General features: G+C 39.6%; 2 protein-coding genes across 12 annotated transcripts in view; both read left to right on the plus strand.

Moving 5' to 3' along the window:
- Positions 1 to 18,491, plus strand: part of LOC111190074 (gastrula zinc finger protein XlCGF49.1-like) — a 63,825-nt gene extending 45,334 nt beyond the window's left edge. For 5 of the 11 annotated variants that reach the window (XM_049465009.1, XM_049465005.1, XM_049465018.1 and 2 more), the window contains 2 exons: positions 7,728 to 7,750; positions 16,234 to 18,491. In XM_049465009.1, coding sequence (XP_049320966.1) covers positions 16,344 to 17,405 — 1,062 coding nt within the window. In that variant the 5' untranslated portion in view covers positions 7,728 to 7,750; positions 16,234 to 16,343 and the 3' untranslated portion in view covers positions 17,406 to 18,491. Of the gene's footprint in view, positions 1 to 83; positions 474 to 6,328; positions 6,502 to 7,727; positions 7,751 to 16,233 lie in introns of those variants that run through there. The other 6 variants (XM_049465019.1, XM_049465014.1, XM_049465020.1 and 3 more) reach the window with 3 other exon arrangements.
- On the plus strand, positions 7,878 to 9,543 carry LOC125781444 (gastrula zinc finger protein XlCGF49.1-like). Its single transcript, XM_049465195.1, has one exon. It carries the CDS (start codon positions 7,878 to 7,880, stop codon positions 8,616 to 8,618), a length of 741 nt encoding a protein of 246 aa, XP_049321152.1. The 3' UTR covers positions 8,619 to 9,543.
- Positions 18,492 to 25,172: the final 6,681 nt, after the last annotated feature.

A 25,172-nucleotide genomic window follows, 5' to 3' on the forward strand; every position in this document is an offset into this window, starting at 1 on the left:
GGGTGCGCCCTCTACAGGTTCAACAATCCCACAACACATTCTGAAGTGAATATTGTCCTCTTTACTAGAGAGTCTCTGTTTTTTTCTCTTTTTCTCTTCTTTTCTCGTTTACTTTCTTTTACTTTTATTTATTTAGTTAAACATTTTCCTTCCACCTTTATTTTGGTTATTATTGTCCATGTCACTTCCTGAAGTCACACTTCACACTCCTGCTCAGTAGGTGGCGGTAATGCACCAACAGCTGGTCTGCCATCCGCCATAAACCTGAAAGAAGAAGAAGAGTCTCTGGTTTCCTCTTCAGCAGGGTATGATAGGTGGCAGTATGGAACTAGTTTTGGATCTGAAAACCCGCAGAAACAGAAACTGGAGCTCCACGAGCTTTCAGCTAGTAATTCTGTAGATCTGAACAGTTCCAGTCTTCACTGTGGATCAGCGGAGTCCGTTCTGAGAAAGAAATGATCATCAGTTAGATGGTAAGTCTTTCTCGTGCTCTCAAATAGTCCGTGTTCGGTTGATGGAATAGCTCGTTGTTTGGACAACATTCCAGATGTTCCGCGTTTTACCGAGTCCGACTTGAATTTCCAAACTCCACCTCTCTCTCTCTCTCTCTCCGTGCGCATGCGCGAGGGAGTGGGGCTGCTGGAGAGCGTTTGGAGTGAGAGCTGTTGGCGTTCCGCCAAACTTTGTTTTCTGAGTGAGTGTGAGTTTAAGTTTATTATTTAAACTGGTGTGAGTGTTTGTGAGTGTGTTAGGCTGCGTGTGTGTGTGTGGGAGTGTGTGAGAGTGTGTGTCCGCGTGTGCGGGCGGGTTTTGTCCCGCGGGGAGTGTGTCTCTCGGCCGGATCATGGCGTCCGCCGACAGGCTCGCTGCCCAGCTGTGTGAGAGTCTGTCCCGCCGGCACGGGGTGAAGGTGGAGTGCCGGGCGAGTGTGGAGGACTGCTGTCTGGCGGCGGGCAGTGTTGTGGGTCATGTTAATATAGTTTCCGCGTCGCGGATGAACAGTGCAGTGGTTCTCTTCCTGAACTCTGTAGAGAGAGCCAACGAGCTGGTTCAGACTGGGATCATTATCAGTGATCAGTTTACCCCTGTTCATCCCCTCAGTACCCCGTTTAAAAAGATCGTCCTGTCTAACGTCCCACCTTTCATCAAAGATGAATTGATCCAGCAGGAGCTATCCCGCTTCGGGAGACTCGTCTCCCCGATTAAAAAGATCCCCCTCAGCTGTAAATCCCCCCTTATCAAGCACCTGGTGTCGTTCAGGAGGGTGGTTAATATGGTTCTAAAGGATGGTGCTGACTCCCTGGATTTGGTTTTAAAGTTTAGAGTGGATGGCTTTGATTACCCGGTGTATGCCTCCTCTGATACGACCATTAAATGTTTTGGGTGTGGGCAGGTCGGGCACCTGGTCCGTGCTTGCCCTGACAGGGTTGCTACTGAGGGGCCGGTGTGTGTCGCGGGTGAACCCGCTGTGGCCGAGCCCGTTACCGCCGAGCCCGCTGCGGAAGACCCGGCGGTCGTTCCCCCTGCGGCCGCGGGGTTGGACGCGGGGTCGGACGCGCGGGTCTCGGGTGCTGCTGCGGGGTCTGACGGGGATAACTTGGCTCCTGCTGGATCTTTGGTAAACGTGGCTGGCGGGGCTGATGGTGTGGCTGATGGTGTGGGTGACATGGAGGACTCTTTAGATGCTGGAGTGGGTCCCTCCAGCGCTGTAGAGCAGGACGGGGGGGAGGCGGCTCCTTCCCAGTCTACTGTGCAGGAGGCTGGGGCTGAGGAGGAAGATGACTCGCTGTTTAAAGTTCCTAATAAAAGGAAAAAAGCTGACACTGATAGTGAGGAGGGCTCTCTCTCAGACTCACTCTGGTCGTTGTGCTCTCAGGATGAGACCATGCCTGTTGTTTACTCTGCTGAAAAAATTAAAAAGTTTCTTAGTGACACTAAAGGTCAGAGAGGAATAAAAGTAGACGATTATTTTCCAGACACACGGCAGTTTGTTAGTGATGTGCAGCATTTTAAACAGATGGGTGTTTTTACCTTTACGGAGCTGTGGCGTTTAAAGCCCAAAGTCAGTGCGTTAAAGAAGCTTCATGCTAAAGAAGATAATTAATTGTTTTTTAACCCCCCCGATCGACATGGCTATGTTTTTAAATGCTCTTTGCCTTATTTATTTTTTAATGAGTGGTTTTACAGCTGCTACTTTAAATATTAATGGAGCACGAGACTGTGTAAAGCGGGCGAAATTTTATGAACTTATTAAACAGAAACGTGCTGATGTGGTGTTTTTACAGGAGACCCACAGTGATAGTGACAATGCCACTGAGTGGGCTAAGGAGTGGAATGGTGTCTCCATTCTAAGTGGACATAATTCCCAAAGTGGGGGCGTTGGTGTGTTTTTTACCCGTAATTTTATTCCCTTAACTTATTCTGTGGAGGAGGTTTTACCGGGGAGACTTTTAAAAGTGAGGGCAGTTTTTGAAAATGACTCTTTTATTTTTATTTGTGTGTATGCTCCCACAAGAGGTGCTGAGAGGTTGTTGTTTTTAGACACTCTTAGTAACGTTTTAGCCAGTTGTAGCACTGCAGACTTTGTGATTTTAGGTGGTGATTTTAATTGTACAGAGGACAGCTTGGATAGGAACCATTTGGAACCCCATGCTGCTTCTCGTAAGCGCCTGTGTGAGCTGCTGGAAGCCCATGAACTGTGTGATGTGTGGAGGAGTGTTCATGGCAGGCAGAGACAGTACACCTGGTCTCATTGTCAAAATAATGCAATTTCATTGGCCAGGCTGGATCGCTTTTATACTTTTAATCACCAATTGTCTGCTTTTACACGTTGTTTTATCTCACCAGTTGGCTTCTCTGACCATTCCATTGTCCTTTGCACCATCTCAAGACGAACTGTGAAGCCACAAAGTGCATACTGGCATTTTAACACCTCACTTTTAGACGATTCAAATTTTATACAGTCTTTTACTTTTTTTTGGAATGTTTTTAAATTACAAAAATCGTCTTTTAGCTCCTGTCAACAGTGGTGGGACGTAACTAAGGTCCAGATTAAACTTTTCTGTCAGCAGTACACTCTCAGTGTCACAAAGGACATTACCCGATCTCTTAAAGCTCTGGAGATCGAAATAGTGGCTCTTGAAGATTTGGTATAGACCACAGGAAATCAAGAGCATATTAGCGCTCTTAAAAGAAAAAAGGCTTCTTTAGCCGACCTACTAGGTCTCACAGCACAGGGGGCGCTGGTCCGATCACGCTTTCAGTGCGTGACTGAATTGGACGCTCCTTCTAAGTTCTTCTTTGGTCTCGAGCGTAAAAACGGACAGAAAAGGTATATGCATGCTGTACGGTCTGAATCAGGGGGTCTCCTAACGGAACCTTCTGAAATCCGACAGCAGACAGTCAGCTTCTTCTCGAGGCTGTACGAGAGTGAGTGGTCTGAGGTACAGGAGGTGGAGGACAGGTTGCTGCAGAATATGACCAGGCTCTCACAACAGTCGGCTGACTTGCTGGACGCTGGGCTCTCCCTGGGGGAGCTACATGATGCTCTGGGGGCCATGGAAAATGGCAGAGCGCCTGGCATCGATGGCTTACCGGTGGAATTTTTTAAAGCTTTCTGGGCAATATTGGGGCAGGATGTGCTGGAGGTTCTCCAGGAAAGCATTCGAAGTGGAATACTCCCCCTGAGCTGTCGGAGGGCCGTACTTACCCTGCTGCCGAAGAAGGGAGACCTGACCTGTCTGAAAAACTGGCGCCCTGTCTCTCTACTGTGTACAGACTATAAACTCCTCTCGAAAACGTTAGCCTCAAGACTGGGGAAGGTGATGGAACAGGTGATTCATGTTGACCAGACGTACTGTGTGCCTGGTAGGTCTATTTTTGATAATATTTATCTAATTCGAGATGTTTTGGACGTCTCTAGGCTATTGGGCTTAAAGGCTGGTCTCTTATTTCTGGACCAGGAAAAGGCTTTTGACCGGGTTGAACACGGCTACCTTTGGAAAGTTCTAGAGAACTTTGGGTTCAACCCAGGTTTCATAGCCATGATCAGGGTTCTGTACTGTGACACTGAGAGTGTGCTTAAGGTCAATGGCGGTTTGTGTGCCCCTTTTAAAGTTTTTAGAGGTGTGCGTCAGGGCTGCTCTTTGTCAGGCATGTTGTATGCCTTGGCTATAGAGCCCCTGCTGTGTAAGCTGAGGGAGAGGCTCACTGGGTTACTCATACCCGGCTGTCCTACTCCCATACGCATTTCCAGTTATGCAGATGATCTGGTTCTTTTAATCTCCAATCAAACTGATGTGTCTGTTTTAGCTGAGATTTTATATGATTTTAAGACGTTATCTGCTGCTAAAGTAAACTGGTCCAAGAGTGATGCTATTTTATTGGGGGACTGGGGAGGTGGGGAGCCAGTGTTACCAGACGGTTTGACCTGGAGGACGGGTGCTTTTAAATATTTGGGCATACACCTACAAGACGATTCTGGCACAGTGAATTGGGAGGGAATCGTTGAGAAGATTAAGGGACGTCTCAGCAGATGGACATGGTTACTCCCTCAGATGTCCTATAGAGGGCGTATTTTAGTGATTAATAATCTTGCTGCGTCCTCCTTATGGCATAAGCTGGCCTGCATTGACCCCCCACCTGGTTTACTTGCTGATATCCAAGCTTTACTTGTTGATTTCTTTTGGGATCGCCTACACTGGATACCTCAATGCGTGCTGCACCTGCCAAAAGAGGAGGGTGGGCAGGGTCTCGTCCACCTTGCAAGCAGGACTGCTGCCTTCCGCCTCCAATACATCCAAAGACTGCTTACTGGACCCAAAGACCTGGTCTGGAGGGAAGTGGCCTGCAGGATACTGCAGACTGTGGGTGGACTAGGGCTGGACAGGACTTTGTTTTTTATGAACACTGCCTCTCTGGATGTTTTTAACCTGCCACTTTTCTATCGTGGACTTTTTAGGATTTGGAGTTTTTTTAGAGTCACCAAAATGGACTGTTTTTCTTTACACTGGCTGCTGGAGGAACCGCTGCTTCATGGTGCTCGCTTGGACATTTCTGGTGGAGCTACCCCAGCACTGGCGAGGGTGTTGGCTGCTGCTGGGGTTCGCACGCTGCGCCAGCTGGTGGACACTGTGGGACCTGATCTCTCTCAGGTGGAGAACCTGACTGCTCGTCTGGGGCTGCGATCTATGCGCGTGGTGGCTCGGCTTTTACATCAGTGGAGGTCACTCCTTACTCCCGAGGAGTGGAACGTTTTAAAAGACTATGGTGTGGGACTCACTCTACCGGCTGGGGACGACCCTTTTCCGGGTCTCTCCATTGCTCCAGCGCTACAGGACTGTGACGGACCGCTGCTGGAGTCTGGGGGGGATCTGGATACGAACTTGTCTACAGCCTCTGGGAAACTGCTGTATAGAGCCTGTGTGAAGGCTCTTCATAAAAAGAGGCTGGATGGGAGGGTCGACACGCCCTGGCGTTCGGTTTTATCTATAAGTGATGATGTTAAACCTGAGTGGAGGTCTCTCTACAAACCACCATTGACCAAAAGGGTAGCTGACTTACAGTGGAGACTTTTACACGGGATCATTTCTGTTAACGCTTTTATTTCCATTTTAGATCCCAACACTGCTCCAGACTGTCCGTACTGTTCACTGAGAGAAACTGTTTTTCATGCTTTTATGCATTGTTTTAGGCTGCGTCCCTTGTTTGATGTTTTACGACATGTTTTTAGTCTTTTTAATGTGCCTTTTACTGTGCAGACTTTTATTCTTGGTTTTAAATATGTTAAAGCTGAGAAGAACAAGTGCCAGCTGCTAAATTTTATACTTGGGCAGGCTAAGATGGCGGCCTACGTTAGCAGAAAGAATAAAGTAGCACAGGTGGCAGATTGGGACGCAGTTCCCATTTTCAACAGACTGGTAAAATCAAGAATTTTAATTGATTTTAATTTTTATCAGCATATGAATAACCTGGAGGCTTTTATTGATAAGTGGTGTTGTGGTGAGGCGATTTGCTCCGTTATTGATGGAGAACTATGCTTTGCACTTGAGCTTATGTAAAGCTTTTATTTATTAACATTGCTGCCCCCCCCCCGCCCCCTCCCCCACATATTTATTTATTGATGTGAATTAAGAATACATATGTCTGGTTTCTCCATTGTTTTTAATAAAAGGACGTTAAAAGTCAAAGTCAAAGTCTCTCTCTCTCTCTCTCTCTCTCTCCCTCTCTCTTACTCTCTCTCTCTCTCTCTCTCTCTCTCTTACTCTCTCAGTGTTTCCCCGAGCTCCAACTTCTCCTTATTGCACTGCTCTCACTCTTTTTCTTCCAGCTCTTTACTCCTCTTTCTGCATCGCTGCATTTCCTCCGGATTCTAGGATCTTGTTATAATGGTGCAGTTAGAGGTGAGTGAGGGGGGAGTAGAGTATGGGGGAAGGGGATGGACCGTATGGTGGAACCCCATTGTTAGAGGCAGGATTGAACCTGTATTGTTACTAAAGTGGGTTTAAAACAGTTTTGGGGTAGTGTTGGTAATTAATACGGGTATATACAGAATTATTTAATGTTTATATATTTAATGTGTTTTAACACACAGTTTTGGGGTAGTGTTGGTGAGTAATACGGCTGATGTTAAAATGCGGAATCAGCGTTAGATACCAACAAAAGATTAGCTAGTATAAAACAGTGTAAAGTAAAGTAATAAATGATGAAACACAGAGATAATGGGAAGCTTTAAATATTTAATAATTAGTTAGTTAGCTAACTGAGTCATTGTTTACTCCAATTCACCAATTGAAATGATCATGAAAAACATAAAAATGTGTGGTTAGTATGTAACAATTATCACTGGGTAGCTAGTTGTGCTACTGTTATAAATCTATTTTTGTAATTTTAGTTACAAATATTCCTCAGAAGTGCTTTTCTAAAATCATTTATGTTAAATAGCAGTCCTATTTTCCCAAGCATGGCTATCATAATTATGCATGGAACTCCATGGTGCTGTCTCATATTTCATCCAGAAATTATAATCAAATCACAGTGATCTCAGCAGTGCTATTCTAATCATACATTTTCCTCAGAAATGCTTTTCTAAACACACATTTATTACACCTAGGCAGTGGTAGTGTTAAATTTACCTAGGCTGTGCTATTCTCATTTACATTTACTGGAACACCTCCTGTGTAAATTGATAGCAAGTCCAAGAAGTGATCCTGAAAATCTTATTAGATTTAATTTATGCAAGCAGAGTGTAAAATGATTCCTCGTGTTTGCCAGCTGCCTGCACCTGCTGTTAAAAATCATCAACATTAGAGGAAACAATGCAATATGAAGTAAAATAAAGTTGTTCAGCCAAACACCAAACGTGCAATTTCTAGACCATTAATTTTAGTTGCCAGGTATTTGGTGAATCTCTAATATTTTGTTGTTAAAATGACTTTTTCAATAACTGGAGGGTTTTTTTTTTCTGAAGGACTGGTCATTCCTCCACAGACAGTACAGAGAGTTTGTGTTGTCCTGAGGCTCTGAGAAGATTCTGAGAGGTCCATTTAGGGACTTGGTCACTATTAGGGACTTGGTCACACGTATGGTTTTATTGAACTAAAAAGTTTGTATTTTATACAAATCAAAAAGAAATGGAAATAAATCTTGTATTTTGTGAGAAATATTGAATTTTATAGATGTTACTGTTTTCCAATGAAAAGATTTTTTTTTTTTTTTGCTTCTTCCAGAAATGAATGCTGTCCTGTTTCAGGTCTCCTGCTCCTGCCTGGTGACAACTTCCCAATCTGTTTTAAATTCATCTTCAGGAATACACTCAACCCAAACAGTTCACAAACAGGATAAACTACTTACTAGGGAATAATATGTAATCCAGAAAAATGTCCATTAATAAGCCAACATCCTCTCCTACCCCACCGAAACAAATGCAGAAACATACAGGCAAGAAGAAAACTCACCACTGTTCAGACTGTGGGAAAATTTTTAGTCGTCAGAGTCATCTCCAACTACACCAGCTCATTCACACTGGAGTGAAACCGTATCACTGCTCAGACTGTGGGAAGAGTTTTAATCGTCAGAGTCATCTCCAACGCCACCAGCGCATTCACACTGGAGAGAAACTGTATCGATGCTTGGACTGTGGGAAGAGTTTTAGTCGCCAGAGTCATCTCCAACGCCACCAGCGCATTCACACTGGAGAGAAACCGTATTACTGCTCAGACTGTGGGAGGAGTTATCCTGATCAGAGCACTCTCAAAAACCACCAGCGCATTCACACTGGAGAGAAACCGTATCACTGCTCAGACTGTGGGAGGAGTTTTACTGAACAGAGTACTCTCAAAAAACACCAGCGCGTTCACACTGGAGAGAAACCGTACCACTGCTCAGACTGTGGAAAGAGTTTTAGTCAACAGAGTAATCTCAAAAACCACCAGCGCATTCACACTGGAGAGAAACCATATTACTGCTCAGAGTGTGGGAAGAGTTTTAGTCTACAAGGTATTCTCAAAAACCATGAGCGCATTCACACTGGAGAAAAACCGTATTACTGCTTTGATTGTGGAATGAGTTTTAGTCAGAAGATTTGTCTTCAACGCCACCAGCGCATTCACACTGAATAGAAACCATATCAATGTTTAGACTGTTTAAAGAGTTTCACTAATCACAGTTCTCTCAAAAAACACCAGCGCATTCACACTGGAGAGAAATCGTTTCAATGCTCAGACTGTGAGAAGAGCTTCAGTTATTCTTGTATTCTAAACACAAATGCTCTAAGATCAGTAATGGAACAGGGTTAGGTTTCCAAAAACATTGTAAATCTAAGAACTTGGTTAACTAGTAAGTAAGATTGATCATTAATTAAAAAGTGTTTCCTTAACTCTTGAATAAGTAAATAACTACGGTAACTCGCTTGGGAATTAACAAGTAACCCGACCCAGTTGTTATTCTGAAAGTATTTTTAAGTGGATTCCACTTGCAGATCAGCACCTTAAACACCAGAGACCAGAGAATTCTGAGGGAGGAAGTGTCAAAATCAATAATCATTATTGTTTCTGTGGTCTGTGCATTCTGTTATTTTGCCATGCATGTGCTTTAGTATAAAATTCCTTTCAGGCTGGGAATTACAGACAAAAACAACATATATTTTCATGCCATTTGGAACATTCCTGGCACCGTAGGAAACTCTCATGCAATGTATTCTTTCTTTTTGTTTTCTACATTGTAGATTAACATTAAAGACATACAACAATTAAGGGATATATACATATGAAATAACATGGTAAACTGTAAAAACGACCTAACCCTCATCACCTGAGACGGGTGATTTTGGATGAGCTGGAGCGCAGCATGTGCTCTTGCATAGCTTTAACGTCTTGAATATTAAATTTACAATGTAAAAATCATAAATATATATGTGTATGTGTTAGTCATTTGGGTGTTTAAGAATATTATACAGATATGTATAATGATATTAAGTACAACAAATTTCATTACTTTTTTTTGAGCATAATAGTGAATAAATACTTTTAATATTTTTTTCTTTTTTTCTTTTAAGAGTTTTGAAATTATATATTCATAATGGATGTTTGACCTAATGGTGTGGGTGACAAAAATTGTAATCTGGCCCTAATAGACTCGCCACTAATAGAATTGCCCTAATAGAATTGCCACCGAGTGTTCAAAGTACGGTGAATGCAGGTGAATGCAACATGATCTAAATTCAGTCAATCTTTTATGTTAATTTATGATATAGCTTATAAGAGGGTAGAGAGCCTGGTCAGTGTTTCATGAAGCAAAAGACATTGAACCAGGTTTTCCTAAGGTATGTAAAAATCCACAAGTAGAGTAGTAGGTACAGTATCTGCCAAAATGTGAGTACACACCTCAAAGTTCTGCAATTATTTGGAAACCTTTGCATGGGTCAAAACCATAGAAATGAAACTTGGATATGACATAGATTAGGTAAAATATTGGTAAACGTCTAGGTATTTGTAATATAATTGTTAATGAAGCTCATGTGATATGCACCTTCACTTTAGATCCTCAGCTGTATTAGGATTACATTGTATATGTTTGGTTAGGGATTGAGTTTGGTCTTTGATCTTATGTCTATAAACAGAACATTGTTATTTATCCCTAAACCTCTGCAGCAATGCTGGCAGGTGGCAGCACACACGTGTCCCATTCTGAAAAACTGCAGGATGACCTTGGCCACCGTACTATGGCTCAGATTCATGGTGTTATCAGTCTTCTTATAGACTAGGCCATCTAATCAATTCTATTTCTCCCATGCTTAGCGAGACGTGCGATGTTGAATATGTCGATGTAACACAGTGGTAAACATGTCCTGGTCCCAACTTTTTGGAGCGTGTTGCTGTCTCAACATAAGTGAACATTTGCAAAAAACAAGTTTATACTTTTGGATATTAAATATCTTGTCTTTGTAGTGTATTCAAATGAAAATAGGTTGAAAAGGATTTGCAAATCATCGTATTCTGTTTTTATTCATGTTTTCCAAAATTCATTGAACTACTATACACATTTTTTTCTTCCTTTTTTTAACCAATAAAATGTATATTAAAATACAAATGTCTAAATGTTGTAGTGAGTAATTCAAATAAACCGGAAAAAATTGTTGCGACTGTTTTAGACTTTTTGACTGCTGGTCAGTTTTGGTCCAGTAAAGTGCAACTTGTTAACAGAGGGGTCCCTTTTAGAGATCTCAGTTAACGAGTTTGTAGACTTGGAGTGTTTCATCTTGGTTTGGTTTAGTTTATTTTTTTTTTCACTTGAGGAAAGTTTTATCCTGCCAAAGTATGTCACAACAAACCACATGAAAACACTTTCTCCTCTTTTGGTCTGATCTGTCTGGGGCAGAGCAGTACAGTAAATAGAGGAAGACATTGTGGACAAATGCATATTTTTGTGTAACATGCTGCCATTATGTTATAATTATAATTTCCTATTATTTAAAATCTGAAACAAGATGGGAATTAGTAAATAAGCATTATGAAGAACCATGTCAAGTTAATATAACAAAGGTATTACCTACTTTTCTAAAAGTATTGATATTTATTTATTTAACCTTTATTCAACCAGGAGGTCCCTTGAGATAAAAAACATTGAGGGAGACCTGGCCAAGACAGCACACCCATTTCCAGTTACAGAGAACCACATCAAAGCCTTTACACAAAAACAATTAGAATAAACATAAATCAAAATGACAGGAGCAGTATAAGCTAGCCATTTGACTGATTTCGCTTTTAAGTGCCCTGTGCTGGAGTTAGTGGGTCTTCCCCATCACCTGGACTGTAAATGGACATAAAACCTTGGTAAACGCCTAATATTATTGTTAAGGGGGCACATGGGATATACTTATCCTTAGCTGTATCAGGATTTAATTGTATTAATTTGTTTAGGTAATGAGTCTGGTTTTATTGAAGTCAGTAAAGATGTTACATTGAAAAAACATTATTATTATAAAAAAAATCATGCCACTCCTTTTGGCCAACCGCCCAAGAAAATGGAAAGTGTATCTCACTAAAACTAGTCGAAGAATACATACTACCAGGCTTATTTGTAAGAAATAAGCGCAGGCAGATTATGCATTAAATATATTTCATATATTTCTTTTTTAAGAAGCACACACAAACACTCACATCACATCAAAATGATTCAAGTATAACAGCGAAGTTTAACTGTTAGTTAAAAACAGGGTGGATGATGGATCCTCCACAGCAGGATCATGGAGAGACTACCCACTCCCCATCTCCTCTTTATATTAGAATTAACGGGTTAAAAAGCATAATAATAACTTAACTGGATTTAAAAGGTTTGTACCTGGAGTTTAATATTACGTCTGTGGTGCTGAAACATTTTATAGTGTTCTGTTATGGAAATAAGTAAAACTTTCAGTACTGTAGGGTAATTTACCACAGCGTGACTTAGATAAAACTCGAATGTAAGAAATCCCAGAACATAGTGTAACAACGCATAGTGTAATAAAATCTTGATAGATCAACATATCCACAACCAGAGAGAAAGAAAGAGAGAGAGAGAAAAAGAAAGAAAGCCAGTCGAGGGAGAGAGGGCCCTTCAGACTCCATCCAAGCAGTTATTCATTTTTGCAAATGACATGTGATTGGACAGAACTTATCAATATGATTACGTCAGCGGAGTCCAGTTAACAGGTTGTTGTCCAGTTCTGATGATGTGATCAGCTCCAGCCTGTCTGAGCAACAAGTTCTTATCATGATGTTGTTCAGCTCTGTGTCCTTCATGAACACAGCAGACAGTCCTTAAGTGTCCTAAAGTCTGTAAGAAGATGAAACAGAGGAAAAGAGAGGATGGAAAGATCTTCTGGTCTGTGTACGACTTTACACCGTGTAGAACAGGCATTTGATGGCTATCTGAGGAGAGGTTCCCAGCACTTCACTCAGATAGCTTGTTGTCTCCTAGTTCATATGCACTGGTCCCAGAACAGCAGAACAGCAGTGAAGCTTCTCTGCCACTCAGGGTCACGTTCTCCTCACAGCTCTCACTGTTGATGAAAACACTCTGACCTTCCTGATTCCTGAAAAAGTACAAACAACCTCCAAAGCCTTGTGTCATTGTGACAGTTAAAAAGAGAGTAAAGATCATAATATCAAAGTAAATTATTAAGTGAAATAAAATATAAATGTATACAACATTTAAGAATAAGAGTGTGAAGGTGTGGTTATCTCCAATCACACCCATCAGTACAAAAATAATAAAACATTTATAAACTCTGATTTTGGTCAGTTGCTCCATATAAACCCATTAATTCTGGCTAATGTTGGACTCACTCGGGTGCGCCCTCTACAGGTTCAACAATCCCACAACACATTCTGAAGTGAATATTGTCCTCTTTACTAGAGAGTCTCTGGATTCTTTCTCTTTTTCTCCTCTTTTCTCGTTTACTTTCTTTTTTTTTTACTTCCCGAAGTCACACTTCACACTCCTGCTCAGTAGGTGGCGGTAATGGACCAACAGCTGGTCTGCCATCCGCCATAAACCTGAAAGAAGAAGAAGAGTCTCTGGTTTCCTCTTCAGCAGTGTATGATAGGTGGCAGTATGGAACTAGTTTTGGATCTGAAAACCCGCAGAAACAGAAACTGGAGCTCCACGAGCTTTCAGGCATAGACTTCTTGTCCACCGCCTCCGATAGATCTCTCTCTCTCTCTCTTACTCTTTCACTCTTTCCGCCTTTCCCCGAGCTCCAACTTCTCCTTATTGCACTGCTCTCACTCTTTTTCTTCCAGCTCTTTACTCCTCTTTCTGCATCGCTGCATTTCCTCCGGATTCTAGGATCTTGTTATTATGGTGCAGTTAGAGGTGAGTGAGGGGGAGTAGAGTATGGGGGAAGGGGATGGACCGTATGGTGGAACCCCATTGTTAGAGGCAGGATTGATCCTGTATTGTTACTAAAGTGGGTTTAAAACACAGTTTTGGGGTGGTGTTGGTGAGTAATACCGGTATATACAGAATTATTTAATGTATATATTTAATGTGTTTTAAAACATAGTTTTGGGGTAGTGTCAGGGTTCCCGCAGGTCCTTAAAAAGTCCTAGATTAAAATCCGGGTAATTAAAGTTTACTCTTAAATGAAGGGAATGGACCGTATGGTGGAACCCCATTGTTAGAGGCAGGATTGATCCTGTATTTTTACTAAAGTGGGTTTTACACACAGTTTTGTGGTAGTGTCAGGGTCCCCCCAGGTCCTTAAAAAGTCTTAGATGAAAATCCGGGTAATTAAACTTTTAAACTGTTTGTTTAATGCAGGTGTGAAAACAGTAGTCTCAGAACCCGCCTGTCTGAGACTAGCGATAGAGGTTAAAGGATAAAGTTAGGATAAAGTTACTGGAGAGAGCGCTAAGAATAGACCGTTTCAATGAGGAAAACAATAACAAAGCTACTGCGCATGTCTGTTCCTTCGATGCTTCCGGTGGCGCTATTTTCAAGTATACAGCTGTCAAAATGAGAGCGCATATTTCACTCCCGAACACAAAGCAAACACGCTATAGTCAGAAATTAGTAAAAAGTGATCAAGCCTCTTTTCCTGATCTTTTTGATAAGGATTTAAGAGGGAAGTTTTTTTCCCTCTGATTTAAAACACTTGCCAGAGGTGACCTACCCAGATGTGTATCACTACCTTGTTGAAACTGAGGCAGTGAAAGCGCACAGCAATTTGGAAGCATATAATTACTTTCTCAGTGGAAAAGTTGGGAATATTTGTTCCTGTATTAGAGAAGCATCACTATAGTGTATGGTGAGGTTGGAGCAAGTCAAACTCTATCCAACACGTACTCTGCATGATTTATAGATAAGAAGCAGGGAGAAGTTGTGAGCGGACGCTGTAACTGCAGGCAGGTCAGCAGTGTGAAAAACGAAAGCAGGCGTGTTTACTATGGAGGACCAAGAATGACATAAGTATAAATAAATAAATAAATGTTGAAATAAATAAATGAATAAATAAATAAATGTTGACATAAATAAATGCACATATAAATTAATAAATAAATATACAAATAAGAAACGTATTTATTCATTTATTTATGTACCTATACAATTATTTGTGCATGTATTTATTCATTTATTTATTTATTTATACATTTATATGTGTATTTATTTATACTTATGTAATTTTTGGTCCTCCATAGTTTACTTGTTTAAAGAACAATTTGACCTGATTTTCAGTGTTTGTGACTCTCAGATTAGGTGAAGTTTGCATTAATGTTAAATTAAAAAGTTACGTCCACTGTTTTGAACGCTGTTTACCGCTAAACGGAAGTGTTCTCGGAACAGCTACGTCACTTCCTACGCTAATGAATATTCCTCAGAAACGGTCTATAATCCAGACTGTTTAAGTGTCCTTTAATTATTCTGTATGGTTCCTACACGTAATTAACTAAATGCAACTTGCATATGTTATGTTGGCTCTGTTCTGCATCACAATGAAACAAAAATTAAAAAGAAAAAAATGGTAAAAGTTAAGATTTCCAATAATTTTTTTTCTAACAAAAAATGATAACTACATTTCTGAATCTTATATTTATTGATGTCTTAAAAAGCCTTAAATTTGACTTTTAAAATGATGCAAGAGCCCTTAGTGTTGGTGAGTAATGCTGGTATATACAGCCTAATCCCCCTGCGTTTTCCCTTCCACCTTAAATGCGGCAGCAGTTACACTGAGAGCAGAACTGCAGCTGGTTCTGCAGATGGATCATGTTTTCTAAACTGAAGAAAAGTAATGATTAAATGATTAAAAGTGTGATTAAAGGCTGACTGTAGGGGGTGTATGTAAAATGCGTAAGTTGGCCAACTAACTAGTATAAATCAGTGATTTTGTGAGGAACACAAGGTTAATATGATGTTCTAAATAGGAAATAATTAATTAGAGAGTTGTTTGCTGCCACTGGATTCCATCTTTTACGGAAAGCCCCTTATTAAACTTGCGACTTTAGCATATAATATAATAAAACAGCAGGTCGACTGTTTCAATAGGATAAATGCACTATATCAGAACATTCTCCCAGCAGTCTAGTAAATTCACCAAATGAAGTTATCATAAAAAATAAAAAAAACTATTTAGGCATTTTTCACTGTTGGGCAAATTATATAGAAAATGTTTTATGCTTTTTAAAGAGAAGGTGACACAAAAATGCTATATTAAATATATTTACTAAACATACATAGGCGCCTGACACTGCTGTTAAAATAATCCACTTTAGAGGAAACAATGCAATATGAAGTAAAATACATTTGTTCAGCCAAACACTAAAGGTGCCATTTTAGACAAATAATTTAAGTTGCCAGATATTTGGTAAAGCTCTATTTATGTTGTTAAAATTATTTTTTTCATATGTTTTTCTGAAGGACTGGTCATTCTTCCACAGGCACTACAGAGGGTTTATGTTTGGTCCTGAGGTTCTGAGAAGATTCTGTGAGCTTCATTTACTACTCTCTGTTAGGGACTTGGTCACATGTATGATTTTATTGAACTGAAAAGTTCATATTCTTTTACACATCAGCAGTAAGAAATGGCAAGAAATCTTGGAATTTGTGAGAAATACTCAGATTTGTAGATTTGAATTCCTGATTGCAGGCTCACATTTCACTGTTTTGTCAATAAAAATATTGTAATTTTGCACCTCAAACTAACACTGAACTTGGGTTTTGTTTTGTGTTTCTTTCTTTCAGAAATGAATGTTTCAGATCTTCTGCTCCCGGTTTCAACTTCCCAATCTGTTTGAAATTTAGCTTCAGAAATACACTCAACCAGAACAGTTCATGAAGAGGATAAACTATTTAAACAGGGAAAAAACATGGACTCCAGAAAAATCTCAATTACTCAGCCAACATCCTCTCCTACCCCTCCCACACAAATCCTGAAAAGTACAGGCAAGAAGAAAACTCACCACTGTTCAGACTGTGGGAAGAGTTTTAGTCGTAAGAGTAATCTCCAACAGCACCAACGCATTCACACTGAAGAGAAACTGTATCACTGCTCAGACTGTGGGAAGAGTTTTAGTCGTCAGAGTCATCTCCAACGACACCAGCGCATTCACACTGGAGAGAAACCATATTATTGTTTAGACTGTGGGAAGAGTTTTAGTCATCAGTATGATCTCCAACGCCACGAGCGCATTCACACTGGAGAGAAACCATATCACTGTTTAGACTGTGGAAGGAGTTTTACTGATCAGAGTACTCTCAAAAAACACCAGCGCATTCACACTGGAGAGAAACCGTATTACTGCTCAGACTGTGGGAGGAGTTTTAGTCAACAGATTGCTCTCCAACGGCACCAGCCCATTCACACCGGAGAGAAACTGTATCACTGCTCAGACTGTGGGAAGAGTTTTAGTCATCAGAGTTATCTCCAACGCCACCAGCGCATTCACACTGGAGAGAAACCATATTATTGTTTAGACTGTGGGAAGAGTTTTAGTCATCAGTATGATCTCCAACGCCACGAGCGCATTCACACTGGAGAGAAACCATATCACTGTTTAGACTGTGGGAGGAGTTTTACTGATCAGAGTACTCTCAAAAAACACCAGCGCATTCACACTGGAGAGAAACCGTATTACTGCTCAGACTGTGGGAGGAGTTTTAGTCAACAGATTGGTCTCAAAAACCACCAGCGCATTCACACTGGAGATAAACCGTATTACTGCTCAGAGTGTTGGAGAAGTTTTATTCAGCAGAGTCATCTCCAACGCCACCAGCGCATTCACACTGGAGAGAAACCGTATCAATGCTCAGACTGTGAGAAGAGCTTCAGATATTCTTGTACTCTGAAGAAACACAAATGCTCTAAGATCAGTAATGGAACAGGGTTACGTTTCCAAAAACTTTGTAAAGCTAAGAACTTCGTTAACTAGTACTTAAGATTGAACATTAATTATAGAGTGTTTCCCAAAACTTTTTGTTACTAAAAAAACTATGTTAACTTGCTCGCAAATTAACAAGTAACCTGACCCAGTTGTTACTCTGAAAGTAGTTTTTAAGTGTATTCTGCTTGCAGTTCAGCACCAGAGGATTCTGAGGGAGAAAATGTGAAAATAAATATTTGTTTTTATTTCTGTAGTTGATTGTACATCCAATCAGTTAATTCTTGCAGACAAGAGTTGATGGCCATAGACAAGCTGCTGTCTGTTATTCTTCTTTATTTTATTTTCCTTGATTGTAGATTTACATTAAAGACATTAAAAACAATCAAGGTATACATATGAACTAAACGGATTGAGTTTGGTTTTACTGAAACCAGTAAACATGTTACATTGCAAATAAAGTATCACATGTCTGTGAACAGAACATTGTTATTCATGCCCAAACATCTGCAGCAATGCTGGCAGCACACATGTGCCTTGTCCTGAAAAACTGCAGTATGACTTGGCCACTGTGCTTTAGCTCAGATTCAGGGTGTTATCAGTCTACTTATAGATTTGGCCATCTAAACAATTATATTTCTCATATCCTCAGGGAGATCTTTCCCATGAGGTGCCATGTTGAATATCCAGTGGCCAGTAAGAGAGTATTATAACCTTGTAACTCTAATGAGAAACAGTAGATATATTCACTGTAGGGTGTACTCACAAGTTACCAGCTATTTAGACATTAGTGGCTGTATGTGGAGTTATTTTCAGTGGACAGTAAATCTATACTGCTCTACAAGCTGTACGCTGACTACTCTAAGTTATATACAAGTTCGATTTTTTTATAGTGTCATTCCATGAAAATATATAATATTTGCAAATCGTTCATTTGTTCAATTGAGTACACCCTGCCAAAATGTGTCACAACAAAGCACAGGAAAACATTTTCTCTTCTTATTGGTCAGATCTGTCTCAGGCAGAGCCGTGAAGTAAATGAAAGTTCTGTGTTCAAATGCATATTTCTGAAGAGTTTTAACATCCTGCCATTATGTTATCATTGGCAAGATTTTAAATAAAAAAATAACAAATGTATTGTGTGGTGTTTTCCTTGGAACAGAATCAACAATTTCCTTCATCATTTATAATCTTAAACTTAAATTATGTAAACTAAAGTATTGAGTAAATAAGCATTATGAAGAACCTTGTCAAGATAATATGACAAGGGTTTTACCTACTTTTCTAAGTGTTGGTAAAAGCTGGCCATTTTACTAAATATGCTTTTAAGTGCTCTGTGCTGAAGTCAGTGAGTCTTCCTCATCACCAAGACTGTGATTGGACAAAAAATAACGGTAAAGCCTAGGTATTTGTAATATTATTGTTAAGGGTGCACATGTGATATACATACCTTCTGCGTTCATCCTTAGCTGTATCAGGATTTAATTGTATACATTTGTTTAGGTAACTAGTCTGGTTTTACTGAAGTCAGCTACAAAAAAAGAACATTTGTTTTTCCGAAACGTTTAGGAAAGTCATGCCACTCCTTTTGCCAACCACCCAAAAGGGGACACTTAAGGACATGTAAAATGTATCTCACAAAAAGAAAATGTTGAAGAATATATACTACCAGGCTTGTAGTAAGGAATAAGTGCAGGCATATTATGCATTAAATATATTTCATATATTTATTTGTTTACACAGGCACTCACATCATATCAAAATGATTCGTCTATAACAGTGAAATATAATTATTTATTTAGGGTGGATGGTGTCCTCCAGAGCAGGTTCATAAAGAGACTACCCACTCCCCATCTCCTCTTTATATCAGAAAGTTACAGCTAAACGCTAGAGAGAGCCCACGAGTGAGTCCAAAATTAATGTGGGTGACTGGAGCTAAATAGCTTAAAAAACACAAATTAAAAATAGTTACTATCTAGCTTTGTAATAACTGGAGTTTAAAAGCTTTATAATAACCAAAGTTTAAAAGGTTTATATCTGCAGTTTAAACTTATGTCTCAGGTGCTGAAACATTTGAATGTGTTCTGTTGAAGAAATTAGTAAAAGTTTTAGTACATAAATGGTGAAACATTTATAAACTCTGATTTTGCTCAGTTGCTCCATATAAACCCTTTAATTTTGGATAATTTTGGACTCACTCGGGTGCGCCCTCTACAGGTTCAACAATCCCACAACACATTCTGAAGTGAATATTGTCCTCTTTACTAGAGAGTCTCTGGTTTCCTCTTCAGCAGTGTATGATAGGTGGCAGTATGGAACTAGTTTTGGATCTGAAAACCCGCAGAAACAGAATCTGGAGCTCCACGAGCTTTCAGCTAGTAATTCTGTAGATCTGAACAGTTCCAGTCTTCACTGTGGATCAGCGGAGTCCGTTCTGAGAAAGAAATGATCATCAGTTAGATGGTAAGTCTTTCTCGTGCTCTCAAATAGTCCGTGTTCAGTTGATGGAATAGCTCGTTGTTTGGACAACATTCCAGATGTTCCGTGTTTTGCTGAGTCCGCCTTGGATTTCCAAACTCCACCTCCTCCTCTCTCTCTCTCTCTCTCTCTCTCTCTCTCTCTCTCTCTCTCTCTCTCTCTTTCCCCCTTTCCCCGAGCTCCAACTTCTCCTTATTGCACTGCTCTCACTCTTTTTCTTCCAGCTCTTTACTCCTCTTTCTGCATCGCTGCATTTCCTCCGGATTCTAGGATCTTGTTATTATGGTGCAGTTAGAAGTGAGTGAGGGGGGAGTAGAGTATGGGGGAAGGGGATGGACCGTATGGTGGAACCCCATTGTTAGAGGCAGGATTGATCCTGTATTGTTACTAAAGTGGGTTTAAAACACAGTTTTGGGGTGGTGTTGGTGAGTTATACCGGTATATACAGAATTATTTAATGTATATATTTAATGTGTTTTAACACACAGTTTTGGGGTAGTGTCAGGGTTCCCGCAGGTCCTTAAAATGTATTCAGTTAAAATCCCGGTGATTAAAAGTTTACTGTAAATTTGCTGTAGGTGTTTTTAGACGCTGTGGCCTCGTAATCCAGTGCGCTTGTCTGAGACGAGCTAGCTACTATAAACTCACATTACCGGGGACAAAACTAAGGTAAGTAAGCGAAATGACCGCGGGTGCATGGACACAGGGTTTGTTCATAGCTGTGGTAATTTGCTTTATCTGGCTAACACATCAGATTAAACTGTGCCTTATCAGCAGTTTAGCTGAAATAAATTGACTAGATTTAATAGCTAGGTCTGAGGATTACATTCTCACCACAAGTGAACCACTCCAGGGGCCTCATGTACTAAAGGTGCGTACGCACAAAAACATTGCGTACGCCATATTTCACGCTCACGGTCAGATGTAACAGTTACTAAATTTAAACGCGAGAAAGTGCGTTCCCACACGGCACTTTCGTTTCGGGCGTACGCCTTTTTTGTGCGTATATATTGTGTTTTTGTCATTTGGCGACACTTAGAGGCGATGCATTGAAATTACAACTATTAAGATATCCTTTATGCACACATTAATCAGACAATTTCATTGGCTTACATAAATAATCGTTCAACGTGTTTCCACTTAGCCTAAATTATATAAAAATGCATAAAAGTTTGCGCTGGAGTTGTTGGAGATGGCAACGTTAGCATTATTGGAAAATATTGCTAATGGCCAAATTCATTTAGAGCGCATTTTCCGTGACCATTATGGTTTTTTTGGCCCATGATGATGACTGACTTATAACCGTTTTACATTTCCAATAGCATAAGAGGATAAGAAAACAAGCTGAGTGCGTGACCTGTGGCTTCTTGGTAACTAATTTAAAGCATTTAAATGAAAGCATTTATTATCCATTTTAGAATATTACAATTTAAAACATGGGTAATTAAACGCTACGCGTATATAATAATAATAATAATAATAATAATAATTATTATTATTCTAACATTATACTCTGCGTAATTGGGGGAGGAGTCATGGCAGGTGTGATGTTTTTGTGCACTTGCGTTTGATTTCAAGTTGATTGCAATGTACTAAGAGAAAGTACGTGGGATTCTGGCTACGCTTATAGGCAGAATCCCACGTAAAATGTTTGAATACAAGGGAGACTGTAGGGGAGTAAAATGCAATAGTTGGCTAGCTAGCTAATATAAAACAGTGATTTTGTGAGGAAATGATAAATCACAGGGACAATATGAGGCTCTAAATATTCAATTAGCGAGTTGCTCCCACTGGATACCATCCTTTATGGAAAGCCCCTTATTAAACTTGCTACTCTAGCGTATAATATAATAAAACAGCAGGTCGATTGTTTCAATAGGATAAATGCACTATATCAGAACATTCTCCCAGCAGTCTAGTTAATTCACCAAATGAAGTTATAAAAAAAACACAAAATTATAAAAAGGCAAAGTGAGCAAGAAGCAATTATCGCTGGGTAACTACTTGCTCAAATGTGCTATTATCATAAATGTACGTAATTTAGTTCTATATAACATATAGTTAACATGATGTTTCATAGATCTTGATTAATTTTTTATGCAAATTATATAGACAATGTTTATGCTGTTTAAAGATTAGGCGATACAAAAATGCTGTTTTACAAATATTTACTAAACATATATAGCTGCCTGTCACTGCTGTTAAAATAATCTATTTTAGAGGAAACAATGTAATATCAAGTAAAATAAATTTGTTCAGCCAAACAATAAAAGTGCCAAATAGCTCTAATTTTGTGTTTTGTGTAATTTTGGGATTATTGTTTCTTTTCTGAATGACTGGTCATTCTTCCACAGGCACTACAGAGGGTTTATGTTTGGTCCTGAGGTTCTGAGAAGATTCTGTGAGCTTCATTTACTACTCTCTGTTAGGGACTTGGTCACATGTATAATTTTATTGAACTGAAAAATGCATATTCTTTTTACACATCAGCAGTAAGAAATGGCAAGAAATCTTGGAATTTGTGAGAAATACTCAGATTTGTAGATTTGAATTCCTGATTGCAGGCTCACATTTCACTGTTTTGTCAGTAAAAATATTTTCATTTGGCACTCAAAACTAACACTGAACTTGGGTTTTGTTTTGTGTTTCTTTCTTTCAGAAATGAATGCTGTCCTGTTTCAGATCTTCTGCTCCCGGTTTCAACTTCCCAATCTGTTTGAAATTTAGCTTCAGAAATACACTCAACCAGAACAGTTCATGAAGAGGATAAACTATTTAAACAGGGAAAAAACATGGACTCCAGAAAAATCTCAATTACTCAGCCAACATCCTCTCCTACCCCTCCCACACAAATCCTGAAAAGTACAGACAAGAAGAAAACTCACCACTGCTCAGACTGTGGGAAGAGTTTTAGTCGTCAGAGTTGTCTCCAACGCCACCAGCGCATTCACACTAGAGAGAAACCATATTGTTGTTTGGACTGTGGGAGGAGTTTTAGTCATCAGTTTGCTCTCCAACGGCACCAGCCCATTCACACCGGAGAGAAACTGTATCACTGCTCAGACTGTGGGAAGAGTTTTAGTCATCAGTATGATCTCCAACGCCACGAGCGCATTCACACTGGAGAGAAACCATATCACTGTTTAGACTGTGGGAGGAGTTTTACTGATCAGAGTACTCTCAAAAAACACCAGCGCATTCACACTGGAGAGAAACCGTATTACTGCTCAGACTGTGGGAGGAGTTTTAGTCAACAGATTGGTCTCAAAAACCACCAGCGCATTCACACTGGAGATAAACCGTATAATTGCTCAGACTGTGGGAAGAGTTTTAGTCAACAGAGTCATCTCCAACAACACCAGCGCATTCACACTGGAGAGAAACTGTATCACTGCTCAGAGTGCGGGAAGAGTTTTAGTCAACAGCGTAATCTCCAGCGCCACCAGCGCATTCACACTGGAGAGAAACCGTATTACTGCTCAGACTGTGAGAAGAACTTCAGGTATTCTTGTACTCTGAAGAAACACAAATGCTCTAAGATCAGTAATGGAACAGGGTTACGTTTCCAAAAACTTTGTAAAGCTAAGAACTTGGTTAACTAGTACTTAAGATTGAACATTAATTATAGAGTGTTTCCCAAACCTTTGCGTTACTAAAAAAACTATGTTAACTTGCTTGCAAATTAACAAGTAACCTGACCCAGTTGTTACTCTGAAAGTACTTTTTAAGTGTATTCCGCTTGCAGTTCAGCACCAGAGGATTCTGAGGGAGAAAATGTGAAAATAAATATTTGTTTTTATTTCTGTAGTTGATTGTACATCCAATCAGTTAATTCTTGCAGACAAGAGTTGATGGCCATAGACAAGCTGCTGTCTGTTATTCTTCTTTATTTTATTTTCCTTGATTGTAGATTTACATTAAAGACATAAAAAACAATCAAGGTATACATATGAACATTTTTTGAGCATAATAGCGAATAAACACTCTATTTGCAAGTTTTTAATTAAAGTGCTCTAATTCGGGAGAGGACTCATCAAAGAGTCATCTTTGGGGAAAAAAACTCGCAGAACTGGCTTGTTTTGAAGTTTGAAAATTCTACATTGTTGTACCGAGCTCTGCTGGCCATAAAGTGATGCCTGCTAACTTGATACTTGAAACTTGGATATAACGTAGGATAGGTAAAACATTGATAAAGTCTAGGTACTTGTGATACATACCTTCTCTATTGGTCTTTAGCTGTATCAGGATTGAATTGTATATATTTGTTTAGGGATTGAGTTTGGTTTTACTGAAACCAGTAAACATGTTACATTGCAAATAAAGTATCACATGTCTGTGAACAGAACATTGTTATTTATGCCCAAACCGCTGCAGCAATGCTGGCAGCACACATGTGCCTTGTCAAAACTACAGTATGACTTGGCCACTGTGCTATAGCTCTGATTCAGGTTGTTATCAGTCTTCTTATAGACTAGGCCATCTAAATGAGTCTATTTCTCACAACCTCAGGGAGTTCTTTGGCATGAGGTGCCATGTTGAATATTCAGTGGCCAGTGTGAGAGTATTGTACCCAGAACACCAAGTTTCTTAGCCATGCTCTCATTCACACCTGGAACGTTGTAAATGAGAAACAGTTGAGCACAATGTAAGCATGTTCACTATTTAGCTATTTAGACATTAGTGGCTGTATGTGGAGTTATTTCAGTGGACACTAAATCTACAGGGTCATCTAAAAATTAGAATATCTTTGAAAAGTTACTTTATTTCAGTAATTCAGGTAAAAAAGTGAAACTCATCGTATATAGATGTATTACACACAGAGTGATCTATTTTAAGCATTTATTTATTTTATTGTTGATGAATAAAATATTATATAAGACCAATTGATACTTTTGGCAATGTGTGCAGTTTGCTAAGTCCTGCTGGAAAATGAAATCTGCATCTCCATAAAAGTTGCCAGTAGCAGAGGGAAGCATGAAGTGCTGTAAGATTTTGTGGGAAAACAAAACTGCACTGACTTTAGACTTGATAATAAAACACAGTGGATCAACACCAGCAGATGACATGTCTCTCCAAACCATCACTGATTGGTGGAAACTTCACACTAGACCTCGAGCAGTTTGGACTGTGTGTCTCTCCACTCTTCCTCCAGACTCTGCTTCCTTGATTTACAAATGAAATGTAAAATTTACTGATGATCAGTGATGTTTTTTTTTATTCAAATTACATTGTTTTAAAACAACCATAATAAGTTTAATAAACAAATTGCAATATATATATTTTTTGTTAAACTGTATGATTCATTTAATAACATACATTTAATGAATTATTTTTTCATTA

This window comes from Astyanax mexicanus, chromosome 1 (genome assembly GCF_023375975.1).
Source record: "Astyanax mexicanus isolate ESR-SI-001 chromosome 1, AstMex3_surface, whole genome shotgun sequence".
Lineage (NCBI taxonomy): Eukaryota > Metazoa > Chordata > Actinopteri > Characiformes > Acestrorhamphidae > Astyanax > Astyanax mexicanus.